This window comes from Trichomycterus rosablanca, chromosome 15 (assembly GCF_030014385.1).
Source record: "Trichomycterus rosablanca isolate fTriRos1 chromosome 15, fTriRos1.hap1, whole genome shotgun sequence".
Lineage (NCBI taxonomy): Eukaryota > Metazoa > Chordata > Actinopteri > Siluriformes > Trichomycteridae > Trichomycterus > Trichomycterus rosablanca.
Window position 1 is genome coordinate 5,525,558 of NC_086002.1, and position 24,880 is coordinate 5,550,437.

Consider the following 24,880-nt stretch of genomic DNA (forward strand, 5'->3'; position numbering starts at 1 on the left):
TTCTTGTCTTGGTTTATGCTGGTGTTGCTGTTGGTACTGGTTGATATCTGCCTTATCTTGGTTCATAAAGGTCTCATCTTTGTCTCACTTGGAATAGGTCTTGGTTTTGTCTCTGTCTTGACGCTTTGGTCACAACACCAGTCTGTAGTCAGAAATTCAGATGTAACTTAGAAGAATATTCTGTAATATATGAACAGTTATGCAAGCCTGTGAAAGAGAACGAATAAAAAAAATGAATCCATTTGTCTTTTTTGGCATATAGATCAGCAGGGCTTACTGTGTTCTTAAACCGAGGTGTAATAAACTTCATTTATCGAGCACACTTAAATGTGTTTATCCGTTTTCTTTATGGCAATGTCGAGCTGGATTAATCAAACCAGTGAGAACTATTCATCAGAGAGAACATGTCACGATGGTGACCAGATGTAGGAAAAAACGAGAAAAATAAACATACACAGAAAATGCACTGATACAACTTTGATTATTGCATCTGATGTTTTATACATGTGTTTATAACAGCAAACATTGTGTGTTTGTCTTATATGAGAAAATCGTGTCTTTGTATCAGTTAAACAATCTAATAAATATGCATTCCGCATAGTGAAACCATTATTAAAGTGCCTGCTGCCTTCATGCTTACAGCAACGTGGTTCCAAATTAAGATTTGCAATATGGAACTCATGAGTTTAAATCTCAGCTCTGTTACCGGCAGGCTGGGCGTCTACATGGGTAATGATTGGCTCATCTGTTGCATTGGATGCCAGAGGGAAATCCTCATAACTGATAGAAAAATACGACCCCTGCTGGCTGATCTGTGGCGCCTGCACAGAGACGGGGGATAATGGAGATCAGTGCGTGACTCTGTGTGATACCCATGACCCTCCTCGGTCAGAAGTGAAGGTCAGTATCACTAGAGGAAGTGAAATGCATTTAGGTGATTGGATACAACAAGATTGGGAAGGAAAAAAGGATTTGCCCCTGTTATTAGTATTGTTTCAACTTTATCATGTTTTGATTTGATGCAACAGACATTCCCCAAATTCCTACCAAAACATTGGAGGTGCACCATTCTCTGGAATTTCATTGTTTTTAGTGTTAGAATTTTCCATCAGTGGAACTACAGGGCATTTAATCATTCAAATCAGGTTTGTATTCCTCCACCATCATACTTTACAGATGCCACTGTAGTAGCCAACAGTAATGTTACCCTAATTCACACACTCAGACTCAGTTTAACCTCTCGACTGATAGTGCGCTTCACATCACTCCATCAGATGCTTGACATTATAACTGGTGTTCTTAGTCATGTGTGGCTTCCCACCAAGAAAATCCCAATTCATGCTGTGAGCTTGTACAGCCTTTCACTTTACTGACTGAGCGGCGGCTCTTAGACATTTCCACCTCACAATAACAGCACTTATGCCAAATTCACACTACACGACTTTCCAAGTCGTCAGATTTTTGTACAGTTCACACTACACAACTGGATCTCTTGTAATCGGGAGTCTTTTTATATTTCACACTACACGACTGATCGGCGATAGGGGGTTTCACACTACACCATCTATCACCAACTGGAATCGCAGACGAGCTTCTCTGGTCTCCCAAACTACGTTTTGTCACGAAAACAAACGCGAGAAGTGACGAGAGGTTTAATGATACCACGTCCAAACATGCACATCAACAAGTAGCAAGCGATCAAAGTTTGTGCGCTGATGTGCAGCGTAAAATCAAGGAGAAAAAATAAATGAAACTGAGCGAACAGCATGGTGTTCTATAGTGAGTTGGAGGTTAATAAATATTTTTTGCAATGCAACGTTGGTATTATGTTTTGTAGAGAGCAATAAAGTCAAAAATACTGTAAAACTCGTGTGTGTGCTGATGTATTCTGATATAAACTATATTATTTTGCATTTCCCCTCACACCGTATCTTGCGTTCTCATTGGCTGTTCGACACCGCACTCATTGCCAGTCGGCCAACTCATATCCAGATATTTGACAACCTAGATGTCTCTCTTCAGCCACTCGGATCGAGTTGTTGAGTAGTTCACACATAGCGATTGAGAGCCGAGGCATTAGAGTTTACCAGAGCAAATCTAGCAGGGCAGAAATTTAATAAAAGGACTGATTGAAGAGGTGACATCCTATGACTCTAGTACCACCTTCACCTTGAAGGTTACTTACGTAGATCTCCAGTATGCTGCTCATGTTCGTCTAGAGACGCATCGCATACCAATGCCTTCTGCAGAACTTGCCAAATGTACAAATGAGAATGGGTTCCTACACTAGACTGACCATGTGGTGTGGACACACACGATTCATTTTCAGTTGTTGTGGCTGAAACCGATGAAATAAAAAAAAATAGTAGGTGTGTCCCAATACTTTTGTCCATACAGTGTTTGTCAGTGGGCGTCATCCCGTCCACATACAGTGCTACATGTAAGGTAGTGATTGCTTTAGCTGTACCGTGTAGCGCTTCTAGGTCTGTTTAAATCATTTATAGCAGTCAGGGGAAACTGTTCCTCTGACAGAGAACTTAAAAAGCATCCAGACTAAAATGCCAGCAGTATAAAAAGCTTGTTTGGCTGCTAGCTGCTGGCCTGTTAGAGTAGGAACCCTCTTTGTGAATGTATAATTCATGGCCAAGTATAAAAGGAACAACTGCTCAGAAAGGTCGCCCCGTGTTGGCAGGTGAGCTGAGCAAATGCCACGTCAAGGCCCTCGTGTTTCTATGAGGGAATAAAATGAGGGGAAAGCTTTTGAGTAAAGCACAAAAATCCCAACCTAAAGTGCAGGCGCCGTTTTTTCTTTCTGCTGCGCTGTAACGGACTGGAGGGCAAAAATCATTAGGCTTGATTACTTTGGATGGAACGGCTGGATCCTTGAGTGCATTGTGATGGAGTAGCGCTTTGGCTTTGTCTGATGCCAAATGGGTTTATCTGGAGCCTCAGGTGGTGGTCTAGATGAAGACAGAGGGTTTGGAATACTAACTCTGTCTCTCTTTGATGGTTTGCCAAATGTTTTGTCACACTGCAGTACATGAAGCACTATCACTACAGACCAAAGCTGGAAGCTTAATCATTCACACTTCCCAGTATTCATGAATGAAGACCTCTCACATTATTCATTCATTGACTCTGTTGCAGCAGTAGCAAGGTCATTTCCCAGCCGGCCTTCCCTCTCTTGGACAGGCTGGTGGCAACATTGAGACTTAAGTCTCTGTGGTGGCGGGCTAAGTAATAGATTGCTATTTGCTACTTGTTTATGTGGAGTAATAGGACACCAGAGAACCCAAGTGGACACAGGGAGAACATAATGTGGAACATTCACAGACAGTGAATGAAGCAAAGATCAAACCTAGGTCCCCGGGACCCTCTTATGTGGCACCTTGTTTTTATTATATAAGCACACGTTTGCACTTTGCTTCAGTCCATCTCAGATCAGCTCAAGCCCAAAGAAGTCAGCAGTGTGAGCAAGTCGTAGCCTAGTGGTTAAGGTACTGGACTAGTAATCAGAAGGTCGCTGGTTCAAGCCCCACCACTGCCACATTGCTGCTGCTGGGCCCTTGAGCAAGGCTCTTAACCCTCAATTGCTCAGACTGTATACTGTAACTGTAATGTAAGTCGCTTTGGATAAAGGTGTCTGCTAAATGTCGTAGATGTGTTGATTTATGGCGTTATAGTAAAGTCTTGTGTTGCATTTGTAGTTGCAGTGACAAGGTCACAGATATTCCATCATGCTTTTTAGCCTTGTAATGTACCCACACACATCTTTGTGGAATAACTGAATCAGTGGTGTTCTGAAAATAGGGGACTTCGGCCGCTCGGGTGGCGCAGCGGTAAAACACCCTAGCACACCAGAGCTGACATTTCGAACTCGTCGGTTTGAAACTCAGCTGTGCCATCCGGCTGGGCTGGGTGGCTATATGAACAAGGATTGACTTGTTGTTCATACAGGGTGAGAAGCCAGAGCTGGGACCTCTTAACTGATACAGTCATGACCTCTGCTGGCTGATTGAGTCGAGGGATAATGCTGATAAGGGTGTGGCTCTCCGTGCACAAAGCTGATCTGCATATGAACTCGCCTCATGCCCGTGGAAAGATGCAGTCGGCTACTGCACACGTGTCGGAGGGGGTGTGTGTCAGTCTCGGCTCTCCTCAATCAGAAGTGGAGATCAGCATCATTAGAGAGGAAGCGTAATGCAATTGGGTAACTGGATACGACTAGATTGGGAAGAAAATTGGGAAAAATGGTGGACTTCACGTCAGTCAGGCCTCGCTCATAAACAGCTGAGCCTTTCGTTAATGCTCTTTTATACTCTGCATCATGACAGCATTTCCTGTTACCTGCTCACATATGATGTTTGAATCATTCCATAAACTTTACTGTCTTACACTGCAGATGTACAAAATGTGTCACATGTTCGCATTTTATTGTAAAAACAACTCTTCTGTAAATAACAGTTTACCAGTGACAGCTTTCTGCTTTTATTTGCACTTTACTTCTGTCCCATCTTTTTTAGAACGGGGCTTATACATAAGATAATGTCCGTGTAGCAATTAGCTTTTTTCTATATCAGCTGAGTCAATGGTTTTTTTCTCATGTCTTGAAAATATAGCAGTGACTGTCCCAAGGTTTAAGGAACTGGCACCCAGTGTTCCCTCAGTCTGCCAGCTAATAACCCTTTAATGGTCTGCTCGATCATTTGGTTGAGCTTACTTTGAGTCTAAATTCTTGGATAAAAATAAGCTGTATTTAAATAATCTTGCTTGGTCTGTATCCTTGGTTGACGTGTTAAACTCAAAAATATCAGTAGATGGTTTTAGAAAACAGCCTTAATAATCTACTGTATTTGTCAACTTGAAGCTGCAGCTGAAAAATCATCCACGAAAGCTGCATCATTGTTGTGATCATCTCAACTGTTTGGTAGAGGCTCATTATACTGTGTGCATTAGTAAATATATGAATTGTTTGTTATTGGAAAAAAGAAATTTAGAAATGCAAAGCAATAATATTTTAAACATTATTTTCTTGATGAGACCATTAAATGGTTAAGAGCAGTTATAGAATATGAATCAATTATTCTGTTTTCCATCTTGCCTTCAAAAACGTACGTTTCCACATCATTCATTAAAAATCATTGCTTTGTCTTGTAGTCTTCCATGCTTTCTTTTAAAAAATTGTATGATTTTTTTTCTTTCAGATGCTTAAAGACTTGACAACTGTATTAATAACTCAGAACGAAAAGCATCATGCCACCATAACATGAGTCATAACATCATAAAAGCCAAGTCAGATCTGAGTCAGTACATTCAGTGTTAAATACTCTACAGAGGGTGGATGGAATAACAGAAGAAAGAAAGACTCGACTCACTCACAATTACAAATACAGCATCACTGCTAAATACTTTAGGCTGATTATTTAACAGCAGAAATATAACAGCTATAACAGAATTTTGAAACACTACATGTATGTGGACACCCCTCCTAATTGTTGACTTCACCTCTTTTAGCCATTGATAAATATAGTATAATATAGTTAAATAAAATATAAACAGCTTTTTAAGTTTGAGGACAGTTTGGAGAAGATCTCTTCTGTGCGCAATGTGAGGTCCATGAATACATGATTTCATGTGGATTAAATGTAAAAAGAATGTTAAGTCTTTAGGTGATTGACTTTGTTTAGGCAGCGGTAGCTCAGCAGTTAAGTTACTGAACTAGGAATCAGAAGGTTGCTGGGTTTAGCCCCACCACTGCCACTGTGGTGCCCCAGAGCAGGGCCTTTACCTTGACTGCAGTCCAGTCAGAGTAAAATAAGCACCAGTATGTTACTTGAATCTTCAGTTGGTGTGTTGGTTTTCAATGGTTTTAAAATTATAGCAGACTCAGGAAGATGCCATGTTGAATTTTGTAAATGACGCTAATGCACATGTGCAGAACGTACTTAAACTTTCTGATTGGGCGTGTTATCTTATTTATTGAGCTATTAGTTGGATTATTAATGGATTATGAGGCTGCATGGAAACGTGGCTAGTGACTTCTGACCTCTGCGACTGTTTTTTATTGACAATGATTAAAGGGCAAACTTTTGTCCATCGTTCATGAGTTTTTTATAAGTGTATTGTAGGCTTACAAAATCTGCTGGGTCTGCTGCGTTAAAATCCCAATAAACAAACAAACGAACAATATTTACCTTTGATGAACAGTCTGTTGTTAGCAAACATGATTGACTAAAGCACATGACATCTCTGTGACCATATAAATGGCGCTTGTTTCACTGCACACATTAGAAATTATAAGTAAGTCTAAATGTTCTGTATAGATCTAAGAATGTGGATCATTAATTTTCTAAATGACTTCATGTTTTGAGATCATCCTTACATACAGTTGTACAAAAAACAAAGAACAATGGTCCCTTTGCCAAGGTCAGGAAAAAAAAATGGGTTGATTGGGCATACTAGCAAGACCAGAATCAGAATCCAGAATCAGCTTTATTCGCCAAATATGTTCACACACAAGGAATTTGTTTTCGGCTGTTGTTAGCTCTCTACAATATACAATACAGTATACAGACAAGACTACACAGATAATGTACACATTTAACATGCTAGACAGAATTTAGTATATATACAGAAAATAAAAAAATACCATAGATAAATAATAAAAATGTAAATGAAATTACAGTAATGTACAGTATGAATAAAGTGCAGGGTGGCATGTAAACAACAGTTCAGTTCTGGCTATTAATACATTTGATGGCATTTGGGAAAAACTGTTAGAGTGTCTGTTTGATTTTGTGTGCAGGGCTCTGTAGCGCCTGCCAGATGGTAAAAGGTTAAAAAGTTCATGACCAGGACCCAGAGTTTCTTAGTCCTGACCTAAACCCTAACATAAATATGGGGCTGGCACTAAAATGTCAAAGTCTGTGCTTAAAAACGAACTATTTTGGTCAAACATGACTAATTCTGTTGGGTTGAGCAATCAAATATCCAACTGGATTTGTGCCAATTTGTGCTGATAAAGCTGAAAAATGCCAAGGGAACAAATGTGTATTTTTGGGACTTGAAATCAATTCATTTGGTGTGTGGAATTAACACTAAATCTTCAAAATGAGCTTTTAATTGAGAGTACCGTATTATTCATATACTATTAGAGAGAATAAGCACAGTGCTTGTGAGTAATCAGTTTCCACACTGAGAGTACAAGCTCTCTTTATTTTATTTGTTTATGGCTTCCCATCTTTCGTATTTCCTGGTAGCTAATTAGTCATACCTGTTGCTCGTTGCTCTAAATAGTCTATTTGCACTTCATGTTACTAAAGTCAATGTTGTATGGATAATTGTTTCAGTCCTGAGCCATAAAGCTCAAGCTTTATTCCTTTGAGTTTCCTGGTTCTTTGTTTAGCAAAGAGTCTGTTTAAACTCAAATGATGAGTTATATTTAGCATAATTAGAGTTGTTGAGTTAAAGAGGGAGCTGTACTTGTCTCCACATTGCTGTGTTTTATGGTTTTGACCTTTGGCTAATATTTTAATGACTTTGTCTTGTATTATTTCTTGTTTGAAATGGTCATGGACAGGCTGACGGACGGGGTTCTGTAGGAGTCTCTACGGACTGTGATGTTCGCCGGTGACTTTGTGATAGTGAGAGTAAAGAACAGGTTGAGGAGAGCTTGGAGAGATGAAGGGATACCTTTGAAGTTGCAGGGAAGTGAGGTGATTAAAGTGGATGAGTTTCAATATTTGGTGTGAAGAGTACAAAGTAAAGGAGAGAGTGGTAGAATTGTTTTTGTAAAGCCTCCACAAGGGAGCATTCATGTACAAGTTCATGTTGTGTTTATGTGCGGGTTAAAATGTGTTTATTTAATTATTGTTATTATTTTTTCTGCAACCCGTTTTTTTGGCTTGCGACCCACCCAAGGGTCACAACCCAGGGTTTAAAAAACCCTGGTATAGAGAGTGCAGACAGGGTGAAGTGGGTGGTGTCGAATCTCAGCTCTGCTATTGGTCGGCTTGGCCCCCCTAGCAGGCACAATTGGCAGTGCCTGCAGCAGACAAAACTGGCCACTAGTCTGCCGGGTGGAAAAAGACCAGACTAAAAAAATAGGGGGGCACCCAGTTGGCACAACGAGATATTCCGCTAGCACACCAGCACCGAGATTCTGAACTCCTCGGTTCGAAACTCGGTGTTGCTACCAGTTGGCTGGGCACCATCTAGTGGGCATAATTGGCAGTGCCTGCAGGGAGGGATGACCGGAATATGTGGGCGGGGTCTTCGAATGCTGTATAAGGACACTGATTGGCGGATAAAGGTGCCTAACGGAGGAAGAGTGAGGGAAAAGACTGAGAAAAAAACGCATTATATATATATATATATATATACTGTATATATATATATATACAGTATATACCGATCAGCCATAACATTAAAACCACCTCCTTGTTTCTACACTCACTGTCCATTTTATCAGCTCCACTTACCATATAGAAGCACTTTGTAGTTCTACAATTACTGACTGTAGTCCATCTGTTTCTCTGCTTGCTTTGTTAGCCCCTTTTCATGCTGTTCTTTAATGGTCAGGACTCTCCCAGGACCACTACAGAGCAGATATTATTCGGGTGGTGAATCATTCTTAACACTGCAGTGACACTGACATGGTGGTGGTGTGTTGGGAATAGTCCACCAACCAAAAATATCCAGCCAACAGCACCCCGTGGGCAGCGTCCTGTGACCACTGATGAAGGTTTAGAAGATTACCGACTCAAACAGCAGCAATAGATGAGTGATTGTCTCTGACTTTAAATCTACAAGGTGGACCAACTAGGTAGGAGTGTCTAATAGAGTGGACAGTGAGTGGACACGGTATTTAAAAACTCCAGCAGCACTGTTGTGTCTGATTCACTCAGACCAGCACAACACACACTAACACACCACCACCATGTCAGTGTCACTGCAGTGCTGAGAATGATCCACCACCTAAATAATACCTGCTCTGTGGTGGTCCTGTGGGGATCCTGACCATTGAAGAAAAAGTATGTAGAGAACAGATGGACTACAGTCAGTAATTGTAGAACTACAAAGTGCTTTTATATGGTAAGTAGAGCTGATAAAATGAACAGTGAGTGTAGAAACAAGGAGGTGGTCATAATGTTATGGCTGATCAGTGTATATACGTATACTGATGGTATACTGGTGGTTAGTAGTCCTAGGTACCTGTACAGAAGTGGAGGAACGTGGAGATCAATGTGTGACTCTGTGGATCAGTGGACTGCACATGCATTGGAGAGAGCATATGTGAGGCAAATATACCCGTCTCTGGAATCGGGGTCTCCAGCGGTGGAGGATTAATTGGCTATGATAAATTGGGAGAAAAAGGGAACAAATTCATAAATGAAATAGTAAAAACAAAGTCCCTTAAGTGTGACAGCAAACACTTCTTTCCTTTTTTGTCAGTTTTCTAGCCCCCACTTTGAGCAACATCAGATCTCCAGCAGTGCACTGATTTCCCATGACCCCACCTTCCTTAACTCCCCATACACACCACTCAAATCCTCTTATTGTCACAAATTGTGTGGATTTGTTTTCTCCCTGATGAGACGGATTAGAAGATGAAGCTGAATGGACTGCTGCAGTCAATCTGCCGTCATAGTTTGCTTTAACAACAAAACCATGCTAGAGTTCACAATCCTCATGGGCTCTACTGGAGCAAAAATTCAGAATTCAGATAGAATGTCATTACTATATTAATTCATTCATTCTTTGTCTGTTTTACCTATTTCAGAAATCTGTTGTCACTTAACACAATCTACCACAGCATCAATAAAAGCAATGTAAAACTTTATCATGCAAAGACAAATTTAGGCATCAATTCTATGCAGAACCGCCGGTGAGTTCTCTGGGCCCGAGCTCATCTCAGTTAAAAACGTCTGCTGTGGTCAGATGAGTCACGTTTCAGCTTGTTTTGGGGAAAATGGACATTGAGTTCTCCAAGCCAAAGTTGGAAAAGACCATCCATGCACTGAAAGGTGCAAAAGCAAACATCTGCCATGATAGGGGGGTGAATTAGTATAAGCTGTACCTTGATTTTAACCCTTGTCTTAACACATGGATCCACAAAAACAACCCCAGGGACAAAAATGACTGTAAAACACTAAGAGCACAGAAATAATCCAACGTTTTTGATGCCAATCAGGCTACACTCTGTGTTTACATTTAGCAGATGCTTTTATCCAAAGCGACTTACAGTATTGTGGCAGTTTACAGTCTAAGCAATTGAGGGTTAACCAGCTTGAACCAGCAACCTTTTAATTACTAGTCCAGTAGCTTAACCACTAGGCTAGAACTGCCTGTGTTCCTCCACTAACTGTGCTGGTGTCTTACCCAGATACTCGAAGTCCCCCAATTTTCCTCCCAATCAGTCGTATCCAATCAGTCGTACCAGATAGCATTACGCTTTCTCTCTACTGATGTTGACCTCCACTCTGACCGAGGAGAGCTGTGACTAACGAGGACACATGTGAAGTAGTTGAGTGTGACGACTAGTAGCTAGTGGTGGACTAGCATTTTCTACAGTCACGCCATCCAAGCACCAGGATTTACACTGTATCACTATTATGACCAGTCAGCTTCGGTCTGCCTCATACTTCATCCCAACCCCCCTGTCCAACACTACATGTATCCATATTGGTGATGCAATAATTTGACGTAATATGTAATCACTCACTCACTCACTTTCTTAACCGCTTAACCAATTTGGGTCGTGAGGGGGGAGGGGGGGCATGCTGGAGCCTAACCCAGCTTTTCATGCAAACTCTGCACAGAAAGGACCCGGACCGCCTAGCCTGGGGATCAAACCCAGGACCTTCTTGCTGCGAGGCCACAGTGCTACCCACCGAGCCACCGTGCCGCCCTAATACGTCATCAGTAATTATTAATAGTGCAAAAGCTTTGTTTATTAAACATGTACAGAAAGCTTTTTACAGCACTTAGAAATGGCGGCCTGTGTGAACTGAATATTAATAGCTGAGCAGTGAACAGAACATGGGGTTAATGACCATTTTGTCTTGGTATCTGCAAAAACTCATCCATAACAATAAATGATCACCGTCTGCTGTAATATCTAATTACCAAAATATATCACACGTAGAGCAGCCGCGCCATTCAGAGAGTAACTACGGTATTAATAACGAGCAAACGCTAACACACACATCACTGGATCCGAAAAACATTATCCACATGAATAACTTGTCGTTCTGTATATTGCACGTTGTTTTATATTGCACTAGTTTTGCATAAAAATATAATAATAAAATAATAACATATAATAATTTACTTATTTATAACTATTTATAACTATAGCTATTATATAACTATTAATGTACACCGATCAGGCGTATCCTTGTGACCACCTTCCTAATATTGTGTTGGTCCCCCTTTTGCTGCCAAAACAGCCCTGACCCATCGAGGCATGGAGTCTGACACCTTTCTATCAGAACCAGCATTAACTTCTTCAGCAGTTTGAGCTACAGGAGCTCGTCTGTTGGATCAGACCACACGGGCCAGCCTTCGCTCCCCACATGCATCAATGAGCCCTGTCGCCGGTTTACCACTGTTCCTTCATTGGACCACTTTTGATAGATACTGACCACTGCAGACCGGGACACACCCCACAAGAGCTGCAGTTTTGGAGATGCTCCGACCCAGTCATCTAGCCATCACAATTTGGCCCTTGTCAAACCCGCTTAAATCTTTACGCTCGCCCATTTTTCCTGCTTCTAACACATCAAGTTTGAGGATAAAATGTTCATTTGCCGCCTAATATATCCCCCCCCACTAACAGGTGCCGTGATGAAGAGATAATCAGTGTTATTTTCACCTGTCAGTGGTCATAATGTTATGCCTGGTCGGTGTATAAACTATTTATAAAATAGTTTTGGAGTAGTCATTTTTTGTAATGAAATGATTCGACTAAATGAATGAATGAATGAATGCTGTGATGTAGGCACCTAAGAGCTGGAGGTCTTTCTGTAACTGAAACATCGTGCTTTCAGCTTTTACAGAGGAGTCTCTGTTTTATATTGATTATAAAACTGACACTTTGCACAGTGACTGATAGAGAAGCAATTTCATGGCTCTATAATCAGCACAGTGAAGCATTGTTTCAGTGTCACAGTGTCACAATTACAACGTTATGTTCATTAACATTGAGTGCTTGGGCTGCCATCACCCGTTTGCCCTTTTTCTGCCTTTTCCAATTTGCTGAAATGAAACCAGACATCAAATTAGGAGGTAAGTACGACGGAATGTCATATTCACCCGTTCAAGGAGAAAGTATTAGATTTTTTGGTTTGTGCTTTTTTTTTCATATATTTGAGCATTTCTTTTTGGTCAGGAATCGAGCCTCTCTCAAGATTATTGGTCAATGAAGCTAATGATCGACAGCTGAACCTCATTAGGTTCTGTACTCGGCAGAGGCTATTTTTTGGTTGTTACTGTGCTTATGGTTTTGACTTTCATGCTGTTCATGTTTTAATGAATTCTTTGTCATGGTTTTGCTGGTCATGATTTGGATTACTTTGTCTTGTTTCATGTTTAGGGTGTAGCATAGCTTAGACTCGACTCGGACTCATTTCAAATGACTCGTGACTTGCAAAAAATGACTTGTGTACAACAAAAGTCAGCAACATTAGTTACGTGTGACAATTATATATATACATATGATCCGACATCATTCTGATCGTGTCATTTTCTGCTTTCTCACACGCAATGGGTAAATGTTCCAGCCAGCTTCCGGCGTAGTGATGAAGCGTCGCTCCTTACTTCAAATGGTGGAATACCCTACATAGTGCACTTCACAGTAACAGATAATGTGAATGGAACCCGCCTACAGAATTGGCGCTAATGATTGTAAGAAACGCTTTCTGAACCAATCAGACCTTCTGATTGTAATTGTTAGTAAGAAATGCTGTTATTTGCATTTATTCAGTTTGCAGCGCCACACAGATGATTGTCAATGAAATGCTTGATTGGCTTTCTAACGAGTTCGTGTTTTACTTCACAACCGGGAAAAGTTTGGAGGTTTTTAATTCTTAGCACATTTACAAAATAACGGATTCTATTCCTAATGGGACACACGGTTATAAATTTAATAGCATCTGGAACAACATAAGCTAAGGTAAGCAGTATTATGAATTTTTTTTGCTGTGTTTGGGATTTTGGCCACTGTGCCGTGATTTGCAATGAAAACAAAACGTCAGTTTAAGCTTTTAACTGGTACCTAGGAAAGTAAAGGCACAAAGTAAAACGGCAAAATACAGTTGCTAATCCGTTGTTGTTTTTTATCTGAAAATTTTTTCATATTTGTTTATTTCTACGCTACATTTCCAATATATGTTTTGTGTTTATTATATTGACTCGTGAATCGACTCGGACTCTAGCCTAAAGACTCGACTCGGACTCTAGCCTAAAGACTCGTGACTTGACTCGGACTCTAGCCTAAAGACTCGTGAATCGACTCGGACTCTAGCCTAAAGACTCGACTCGGACTCTAGCCTAAAGACTCGTGACTTGACTCGGACTCTAGCCTAAAGACTCGACTCGGACTCTAGCCTAAAGACTCGTGACTTGACTCGGACTCGTATTTTGTGACTTGTAAACATCTCTGGTTCAGAGTCATGTTTCAGGTATTTAGCAGTTAGCCGTTAGTTTGGCTTTAGCATTGTTTATGTGTTTTTGTCTGATCTTGTCTTGTGTACCCCTATCTTGTGTTTTGTACTTATAAATAAATGTTTAATGTCTCTGCGTGTGTCCTCCCTCATCTACCATCTATAGCCCAGCGTTACTTTAATGAACATGTCTGTCTGTTATTTGGAATCATGAGAAAATAATCATCATTGTTTTTGTCTACTTTTACTCTGTTTCAGTCATAAGAACAAATCCTCGGGCTGGCCTCCACCCTCAGGCAGCTGGGTCGGACTGCAGGGATCTGCGTCCTGCGAATGGGACACAGCCTCTGCACGTGACACCAGGGATGCCTTCAGCAAGTAAGAATTTATAGGCTTGTTTTAACTACACCTATAAACTAACATTTATTTAGGTTGGACACTACACACTCATGTTTTACGATCTAAAAAGACAAGAGACGAGGTCAGAGTTTCAGATGCTTTTATTCATTCTGAGTACTATAAGAGCTTCTATAGACACACATCTCTTTAAAATAGGCGTAATGTTTAGTTAGAGTAGGTTCACAAACTTTCTTGCAGCTGTATATGTTTGCAATAATGATATGAGTAATTTTTAACATTATGTGTTTCTTGTCAGATTGTATTTACTTTTAGAAATGTACATAATGTCTTAAAATAATTCATTTAATTTGAATTATTTTAATTACTTATTTAAGCAGAATGAATTATGCAGAATTAATGAACATCCCCCTCACAGCTGGCAGCAGATTATTGTATAGACATTTGCATGGTTTGATCGCTCCTGTCACAGTTATTATTTTATTTATTTAACATTTACAAAACAATGTAAGAAATAAAGAATAGAGGGAGAAACCCATGTGGTCAGCAGTGTTGATTCTGCTTCGTAGGTTGCTGATAAACAACCTGGTGAATTTCTGTTTACTGTCAGTACACATCAAGGTAATAAAAGAATTTCATTTTATGGAACATTTCACACATCTGTTCTCTTTTTTTAGTAGAGAAATGGACTTGACCTATATGCAAGTGTTGCATTTTATGGGTCATGTCCTGGTAGACATGAAATAACTGTTTTTTTTTTAATGGTTACATTTTCCTTTATGCACATTATAATGGAGTCTGCTGATCCATCAAGATATCAATGCTGTGTGTAGAAGCATCTGGTAACACAGTTAGTAGTGGCATACAGTATATTTCTGTACATTTATATTTGTACTTATACAGTGGGCTGTAAAATAGGTAAAATATAGAAACATAGAAATTTTTTACAATTTACCAAAAAAAAAATCCAGGTTTAAATCTCAGCAGGTGCTACAGGCCAGCCAGGCGCCTACACAGACATGATGGATCTGTCTGAGCTTCGCAATGGTTTGGTGCTTTGTTCAGGGTGTGTTCTTGTCTTGTACCCAGTGTTTCTCCAGGATAGAGCTGGAAATAGAGCAAAAATTGAAATGAAATAAAAAATAACATGTGATTTGTTTATTCTCCTGAGCCTTTCACAATGGTAATAGTGACAACCTTTTCCAACACTTTCATTGTTTTTGTCGACCAACCTAAATTAAGAAGAAAAAAAAAGTCTGGACAGAGGCATGTTAAGCACTGTGTTATATCTTCTTTCCTATTAATTCCACTGAGCTTGGTCCTAAAGAACTCTGTGTAGAATTTATGGCTTTGTCGTGGTCTAACAGAGTTTCAGGTTGTTTTTCTTGAAGCAGTAACAAACTGTGTTAAGCAACAACAGTTTTCCGAAGTACTCTCAAGCCTATGTGGCTATATTGATCACAATAAAGCCACATGACGGTTTCTTGTGCAGTGTCTTCTGAAGGCTTGAGAACCACATACATTTAACAGAAGTTTCTGAACCTGCCCTACACAGAGTAAAATGTATCCAGATTTCCTGAATCTTTTCACACTGTTATGTACAGTAGATGGTAAAAGACCCAAGTTATTATCTTGTGCTGAGAAATGTTCTTTTTTAACTGATAGACAATTCTTTCTGGCACATAGTGATAAGCCATGACCCATTTTTGCTTGCATGGATCCTCATTTCACACCCTTTTCTGTTACCAATTTTGCTACTAAGTTTGAGTGTGTTGCAGATTGGACAATGTTTGGAAAGACACATCATGGTCTGTAAGAGCCGAGAGTTTACACTGCATTGACAAGAAAAACAAAGCGGAAGATATCCCAGCTTGTTTGGAAGCTGGGGTCAGAGCACAGGGTCAACTATTGAACAGCGTCCCTGGATTGATAGATAGATACTTTATTAATCCCGAGAAAAAGGGCCTTGCTCAAGGGCCCAACAATGGCTGCATAGCAGAACCTGGATTCCGACTGATTGCCCTGACTAACCCTGATTGCCCAAAGCTCTACCCACTAGGCTACCACTGTCCCATTATAAAGTCCAAAATCATAAAGTCCAAATTGGGCATCTGGGCACAAAGTTCTTGGTCAGAGAAGTAAAACAGAATATTTCTTTCATAAGAAAATAAATGAAAGCATATCCCTGGAGAGTCTCACAAACCTTTACGTGATATCCAACACAACCCTGACTGTTGTTATGTACCTGGATGAAATCCTCAGAGCCATCACTGGTGCAGTGGACCCAGTGGACCGTGGGTCCTCCAGTCTCTTTGAATCAACACTGACAAAGCGATGACATCGGGGGTAGAAGACTGTTTATAATTAGATTGTGTGTGTGTGGAGATTTAAATAGAGATTTGGATTTGTAAACAGAACAGATTGCTTTGTGACCCGTTCAGGTGTTTACAGACCGAGCAAGCTGGAACAGGCAACTCATGTATAGAACACAGACTTGTATTTAAGCAACTGTCACATTTTATGTTTACTATCACCTCTGATTCAGACACTCATTAATCTTTAGAATGTCATACAAGGGTGTTTGAGTTCACTACAGATAGCATCCAGGGTTTGAATCCCCAGTGGGGCTAGTGGCCTGTCAGGTGTCTAGGTACAGACATGATTGTCTGTGTCTAAGGGAGGGTGGTTAAGGCCCTGTGATGGATTAGCATCCTGTCCAAGGTGTGTTACTGCATTACGCCCAGTGATTCTGGAATATCGTCCTGTAAAATAGTTCCATGACTGTTGGCTGTTAAGATCATGCTAGGAACATTGGACTTTCCATCCAGCTGCCTGTACCACAGAGATGTTCACAAGTCACAGTCACGAGTCTTTAGGCTAGAGTCCGAGTGGAGTCACGAGTCTTTAGGCTAGAGTCCGAGTGGAGTCACGAGTCTTTAGGCTAGAGTCCGAGTGGAGTCACGAGTCTTTAGGCTAGAGTCCGAGTGGAGTCACGAGTCTTTAGGCTAGAGTCTGAGTCAAGTCACGAGTCTTTAGGCTAGAGTCCAAGTGGAGTCACAAGTCTTTAGGCTAGAGTCTGAGTCATGTCACGAGTCTTTAGGCTAGAGTCCGAGTCAAGTCACGAGTCTTTAGGCTAGAGTCCGAGTCAAGTCATGAGTCAATATAATCTACACAAAACATATTGGAAATGTAGCGTAGAAATAAACAAATAATATGTCAGTTCAGATAAAAACAACAACGGATTAGCAACTGTATTTTGCCGTTTTACTTTGTGCCTTTAGTTTCCTAGGTACCAGTTGTTCCAGATGCTATTGCATTTATAACCGTGTTTCCCATTAGGAATAGAATCCGTTATTTTGTAAATGTGCTTAAAATTAAAAACCTCCAAACTTTTCCCAGTTGAGAAGTAAAACACGAACTCGTTAGAAAGCCAATCAAGTGTTGACACATCATCTGTGTGGCGCTGCAAACTAAATAAATGCAAATAACAGCATTTCTTACTAAAAATTTTAATCAGAAGGTCTGATTGGTTCAGAAAGCGTTTTTTTCAATCATCAGCGCCAATTCTGTAGGCGCGTTCCATTCACATTACCTGTTACTGTGAAGTGCACTACGTAGGGTATTCCACCATTTTAAGTAGGGAGCAACGCTTCATCACTATGCCGGAAGCTGGCTGGAACATTTACCCATTGCGTGCGTTGCGGGTTAAGATGGCCGAAGCGTTATTAGAGAGCAGAAAATGACACGATCAGAATGATGTCGGATCATATATATATATATATATATTAATGTAATTGTCACACGTAACTAATGTTGCTGACTTTTGTTGTCCACAAGTCATTTTTTGCAAGTCACGAGTCGAGTCAGAGTCATTTGAAACGAGTCAGAGTCCAGTATGAAGTCGCTGTACCAATATCGATCCCCACAGGAATATTGTGGTAATGGTATCCTTTGGCTACCTACAAACATAAAACCATTTAGCTGTGGAAAATTGGGACACTTTTGTCCCCACCCTCTATTCAAGAACATAAATTCCTCTGTGAATGCTAAATATCTGTATTTGAATTGACGTGTCCTGTATTATGCACTCTAGAGAGGTAAAGATGTCCTATTACATATTTATTAGTTAGTACATATTTTACCACCAAGCTTAGTGAATCAGTGCTTAATGAATTAGATTAGGTTGTTTGTCTCAGTGGATGTGACAGAACTCTTACTGCTCGCTGGGTCGCAACGGTGACTCTAAAAATATGCCCACACGCACCAAAACAAACACTCGCGTCCAGGCTTTTCTCTCAGTACTTGTCTTTCACTCTCTGGCTTTGTCCTTTGCTTACACTCGTGCATTGATTTGTTACCTAATAGCCATTATCCCAGTCTGTCCTTGTTTTGTACCGGAGTCACATGTGCTCTAATGGGAGGGAAAACGAATGCATTGTTGCATGGAAGCCCTCGTTTTCAATTCAGAATGTTAAAGTGGTTGGAAAAATAAAGACTTACGGATGTTTACACTTGATGATTGTTTTTCATCACACTTTAACATGGTAAACTGGCTAAACTATGTTTTTTCTATGTAGTGGGACTAGATGGTAGCAGTTTTATACTGATAGTGACATTATTTGTAATAACATAAATGATATGTGCCGCTCTATATTTTAAATCCTGCAGGATTATGTCTTTGTGTTAGTCTCATGTAGAGTCTTGAGCCAGGATGTCTTATATAACTGTACTTTGTGTCTTGAATAATACAAGACTGCTCTCAATTTCTTTCTATCATGAAAAGTCCTGGCATGATAAAATAGTGTAATCTAGCACCTCATTACAAGCAAAAAGGTGTCATTATCCATGCCCTTCTTTCTGATTTATTCAGTCAAAAACCTTCAATGATAAAACACATTATTATTTACACAGAGGCTCTATTGTAAACTCTACGATTTATGTCTAGCTGTTGTTTTTCCTGGGTCCTGGGTTCGATCACCAGGTGGGGCGGTCTGGGTCCTTTCTGTGTGGAGTTTGCATGTTTTCCCCGTGTCTGTGTAGGTTTTCTCCGGGTGCTCCGGTTTCCTCCCACGGTCCAAAGACATGCAAGTGAGGTGAATTAGACATTAAACTTGTGAACTGATGAACCTTGTGTAATGAGTAACTACCGTTCCTGTCATAACGGTAAAATCCTAATAAACAAACAAACAAAACAGTGGTGGTGGTGGGATTAACCCAGCTTCCTTCTGATTACTAGTCCAGTGCCTTAACCACTGAGCTACCACTGTATTAGAATCATTAAGGTGGACAGTATTTGTTAGGCTGTTTTTATTATGTCTGTATCTTTTTATATCAAATGATCTACAAAATATAATGTCACTGTACTCTGAGTACTGAATTAAAAATGTATTTTGACTGAAAAAGTACTTTATTTTTTATTTCTGAATTTGTATTCTAAAAATAAATACATGTGTTTTATTAATGCCCAACCTACCCAAAAACCTTTGTTTGCTAGATGGATCTTAAAATGAAATATTGAGATATTGAGTTCAATTTCATTCCGTTTCACCTCACAGGTTTAATCTTTGAGAGATTTTCTCAGTGCAGTAAGTGGATGTGTACGAAAGCTGAATAAAAGAAAACACCAAACTGAGATGAGCTGTGGAAATATGTGCTATTGCTAAAATAAGTAAATAACTGTAGTAATTCTACCCTCCTCTACCTTAGAGAGAGACAGAGAGAGAGAGAGAGAGAGAGAGAGAGAGAGAGAGAGAGAGAGAGAGAGAGAGAGAGAGAGAGAGAGAGAGAGAGAGAGAGAGAGAGAGAGAGAGAGAGAGAGATGGTGTGATAGAGAATATTTCCTGCAGCAGGTGGTTCACTTTGCTCTGGAAATTATTCTCTTATAGCAACACTGCATGTTTCTACAACAATGCAATCTGCTATCCTGTTATTCCCAAATCTCCCATCCAGCTTATTTCCAGAGGTTACTGGTTCTATATTCCTGCTGCGGTACACCGCCCATACATTTTAATCACGTCGTGGTTATGATTAACCTCTCTGTAATTGCTTTCTGGCTAAACCTCTGCAGGGATTTACTGCTTATTTAATCTCTTTGTATTTTATTCAGATTTAGTCAATACAGTTATTATGAAGCTAATATCCACGTTAAACCATATTTACTTTGTGTGCTTTGTTTGAACTGAATTGTGTTGAACTGAGTTTTGTTGTTTAATGATGATTCACTGGAACAGACGGGACCAGAAGTTTACAACACACACACAAAACAATATGACAATAGAATTGAATCATGTATTACAGACATTATGTGTCTAACATATTCATTAAGTGTTTTAAAATGTATTTATTCCAGTCATGTATTTTAGATAGTGTTTAGTAAGAGATTACTAAGCTCATTTTGTTACGATTGGCAGAGCCAATAAAAGGTTTTTTGGAGGAACCACCAGGCGAACACCACACCACAGACACAGAGATTAGTTAGTTCGATTTATTGAAAATATAGGAGGAAAAACATGCCGGGGCAGGAGCACAGGAATGGTCAACGAGGAAACCAAGAGGCAGGGATCGTGGTAGGTGGGACTGCCGGCTGGGGACCAGAAGGCTGGGAAGGAGGCAGGAGGAGCTTTGGAGACACAGCACTGGAACCCGAAGGTTTGGAGAGAGGCAGGAGGAGCTTTGGAGACACAGCACTGGAACCCGAAGGTTTGGAGAGAGGCAGGAGGAGCTTGGGAGAAGCAGCACTGGAACCAGAAGGCTGAGGTGAAGACCGGAGGAACTGGCAGGAACGCTGGAGAAAGGAAGGAGGCGAGAAACCCAGGAACCAGGAGAAAACGAGGCTGGGGTCAGGAACACTGGAAGCATGGGATCCAGGAAAAAGCACAAAGTTCAATTATCAAAAGTTCAATATCAAAAGTTCAAAAAGGTAACCAGGAGAGCTGAGCAGTTCACGCTGACATCAACAGACGATCTGGTGGAGATTGAGAGAAACTGGGGGGTTTTTAACTGCTGGTAGATGAGGAGTAGATAGGAAGCAGGTGTGACTAATTAGCCACGGTGGAGATCTATTGGTTAGCTCCAGAACCAATTAAGCTGGTGCAGTTGCAATAAGCGCCACCAGGAGTCACCAAAACACCCTGGGTTGAGCCAGAAGAGAAGTGAGCACAGCAGTGACTCCTAACACATTTGCGGAAAAATTGGGATGTTTTATAAAATGCAGTAAATACAAGAGTCTGTGATTTCTTACATTTACATTTACATTTTCAGCATTTAGCAGACGCTTTTATCCAAAGCGACTTACACAGTGAGCGGAACACAATGAGCAATTGAGGGTTAAGGGCCTTGCTCAGGGACCCAACAGTGGCAATTTGGTGGTGGCGGGGCTTGAACCGGCAACCTTCTGTTTACTAGTCCAGTACCTTAACCACTGAGCTATCACTGGCCCATTTCTTAATTCTCTTTTTTCTTAAAACGTTTCCACTGACCAACTTTTTTGTAAATATAAACACATTTAGAATGTGATGCTTTACTGTTGTGTTACATGTATGTTAGTGCTGCATGCATAATTAAAATTAAAGGTATTTACCACAGGTGCTCAGGTGGTGCAGCGGTAAAACACACTAGCACACCAGAGCTTGAAACAGCTCTGCCATCCAGCTGGGCTGGGCGTATACATGAACAACGACTGGCTGTTGTTCATACAGGATGGGAGCCGGATAGGGATTCCTCATAACTAAGGCAATTACAACCTCTACTGGCTAATTGATGGCGCCTGCACAGAGTCGAGAAATAATGTGTTGATCAGGGTTTGGCTCTCTGTACACAAAGCTGATCTACATATGAACTCGCTTCATGCAGGTACAAAGATGCAGTCGGTTACCGCACACGTGTCGGAGGGGGTGACTCTCTCTCCTCAATCAGGGCGGGGATCAGCATCAGTAGAGAGGAAGCGTAATGCAATTGGGTAATTAGATACGCTAAAAGTTGGGAGAAAAAGGAGAGAAAATGTATAAACAAATACAAGTATTTACCACTATAGTGTGCAAATGTATAATATTTCTGTCTCTCTGTCTGTAGTCACCCGTCTAAGAGCAGTTCTTTGGAGGAGGTGCGTGTGGATGGAGTTCAGGCCCTTCCTCCTGCTCCTCGCCGAATCGAAATGAGGAGAGATCCAGTATTGGGGTTCGGCTTTGTAGCTGGAAGTGAAAAACCTGTAGTGGTTCGCTCTGTCACACCAGGTAACAATGATTTGGTGGTTGTTGTTACTGTAATAAAGAAATTACAAATAATTAGATAGGGTGAAATATGGGGAAACTTATCTTAAGTGGGGTTTGATCTCTATTGGCTAAATGCAGCATGTGTGTGTGTGTGTGTGTGTGTGTGTGTGTGTGTTTGAATTAACAGGAGGCCCATCAGAAGGAAAGCTGATTCCCGGGGACGAGATCCTAATGATTTATGATGAGGAGGTTGCCACAGCACCGAGAGAGCGAGTCATTGACCTCGTCAGGTACTTATCAACTTTTTCTATTATTTTTGTTTCATATAATTCATATAATTCATTCATCAGCTGATCACCTCTCATTAAATCTTTCATCTATTCATCCATCTGTCTGTCCATTCATTTAGGTCAGTCATGTATTAGTTATAGATGTCCATACCCATAGACCTATCTGTTCAGCTATACATTCAACCATTCATTTTTATCAATTTACCATCCAGCAACCTATCTACTATCCATCATTTATTAGTATTATAGAAAATACATGAATGTGTATATGTAAAGAAATGCACACTTACCTTGTTCTTATAGGAATGGCAGCACAACCAGTCTTGCTCTCCCATATTGATCAGAAGGGCCTATGGTGAGCTTAGAGAGGTGGAGTTTAGACAATAGGTACCTAACTAACAGGAGATCTGATGGTAGTCTAGGATGTGTTTCTGTAGGAGGTAGATTTAACTTTTAAGTGGTACTGAACTACAAGAGATAGACAGATAGACATATGGATAGAAAGATAGATATATAGACAGACAAACAGACAGACAGACAGGTAGATAGGTAGATAGACAGATCGATCACCCATAATTTTGGTCCCCAAGATTCTAAAAATACAGCAGTCATGGTCAAAAACTTGAATCAGATTAGTACCCTTTCTTTCCTCATAGTAATTTACACATAAAACCAACATTCCTGAAATGAAACATGTATGTTTTCTGTGTTTCTCTTCACAGAAGCTGCAAGGAATCCATCCTGCTGACTGTAGTTCAACCATTTCCAGTGAGTTCATCTTGTTTTCTGACACTATGATTAGATAATATGATTATACAAACGTTCTGTAGTAAGAACTTTGACAGAATACACATTGCTGTTTGTTTGTTTGCTTATTAGGATTTTAACATCATGTTTTACACTTTGGTTACATTCATGACAGGAACGGTAGTTACTCATTACACAAGGTTCATTAGTTCAGAGGTTTATTTCAAACACAGTCATGGACAATTTTGTGTCTCCAATTCACCTCACTTGCATGTCTTTGGACTGTGGGAGGAAACCGGCGACAGTGCTACCCACTTAGCCACCGTGCCGCCCCACATTGCTGTAAAAAGATAAAAGTAATTGTCCTTTTTGATTGCCTGGTATGGCAACATTTTGGGGAAAACCCATTCTTGATCTAACATGAATGTGCTGAAGCATTGATTGAGCCTTATGTCAATCATCAGTGCTTGACATGAATGCCCTTTTTACTGAATTGACACAATTTTTCGTGAACAGCCTGTGAAAAGCCTGTTAAGTACAGTGGAGGCTTTTAGAACTGCAGTGGGGGTTACTTATTAATGCTAATGGTTCAAGAATGGGATTTATAACAAGTTCATAATCCGTTTTTGAGAAACTTCACTAGAGATAAGCAACCCCTTACTTAAAGATAAAATCTATTATTCAACTGTAACCGTCTGTACCAGTGGCGATTTCTCTAAGACTGCAAGGGAAGCTCAGCTTCCCCTAAAATGTCAAAAATTAAATGGTCAAATATGTACAGTTGTGTTAACATTTCATGACTACAAATGCATTAGAACACGTTCATCTCGAAGACGAGTTTGTTCAGAATCAGCTACTTATCACAAATCGACTGACTCGAACTTCTCATACATTGCCGTAGCTCAAAGCATTTGCCCACAGAAGCTGAGCGTCTCTTCACTTTAATGGGGCTGCACGGGAGTTTTTTTTTTCATTGCTTCGAAACTCGTCGGTCATTGGATAAATGCCACGATTTTGTCCCGCCCCCGGACGCTGAGCGTTTCTGGGGGTGAATGGAGCTGTGGGCGGGTCTGGACGCTGAGCTTCTGCAAGATGATTGGAGGATCAGTTGAAAGGCTGAATCCCGTTTTGATTGACAGCTATCACTTAGAGCTTCAGTCCCATCGCGGATTTTGCGAGTAAAGTCGAAAGACAAACTGCATCCCATTTCAGGCCATTTTCTTGAAAAGGAACAGAGGGCACAATTTATATATAAATAAATTGACAAATTTTATGATGTAAGCCGACAATGAGCTTCCCCTGTTTGAAAGACCAGCAGCCGCCACTGGTCTGTACCCATTTTGCTATAAATATTTACACTTTCTGTGACCTTTTGTATGGTTTGTTCTTTCAGTCACCCAAATCAGCCTTTATCAGTGCAGCCAAGAAAGCCAAGCTGAAATCAAACCCAGTTAAAGTGCGATTTGCTGAGGAGGTCATCATCAACGGGCAGCTAACGGTAAGTGCACAGAAATGAGTCTGGATATTAATCAGTGATAGCCGATAGTGTCGCCTCACACAGGTTCGATTCCCAGGTGTAGTGGTTGAGGTGGGTTTCCTCTGGGAGCTCCAG

At 40.5% G+C, this 24,880-nt stretch overlaps 1 protein-coding gene across 1 annotated transcript in view; it reads left to right on the forward strand.

Annotated features, from left to right (window-relative positions):
- LOC134328321 (FERM and PDZ domain-containing protein 4-like) overlaps positions 1-24,880 on the forward strand; it is a 54,820-nt gene that overhangs the window by 11,637 nt on the left and 18,303 nt on the right. The window contains exons 2-6 of the mRNA XM_063009420.1: positions 13,923-14,042; positions 22,092-22,252; positions 22,419-22,521; positions 23,244-23,289; positions 24,662-24,766. Of these exons, the coding sequence (XP_062865490.1) occupies positions 13,923-14,042; positions 22,092-22,252; positions 22,419-22,521; positions 23,244-23,289; positions 24,662-24,766 (535 nt within the window). The remainder of the gene's footprint in view (positions 1-13,922; positions 14,043-22,091; positions 22,253-22,418; positions 22,522-23,243; positions 23,290-24,661; positions 24,767-24,880) is intronic.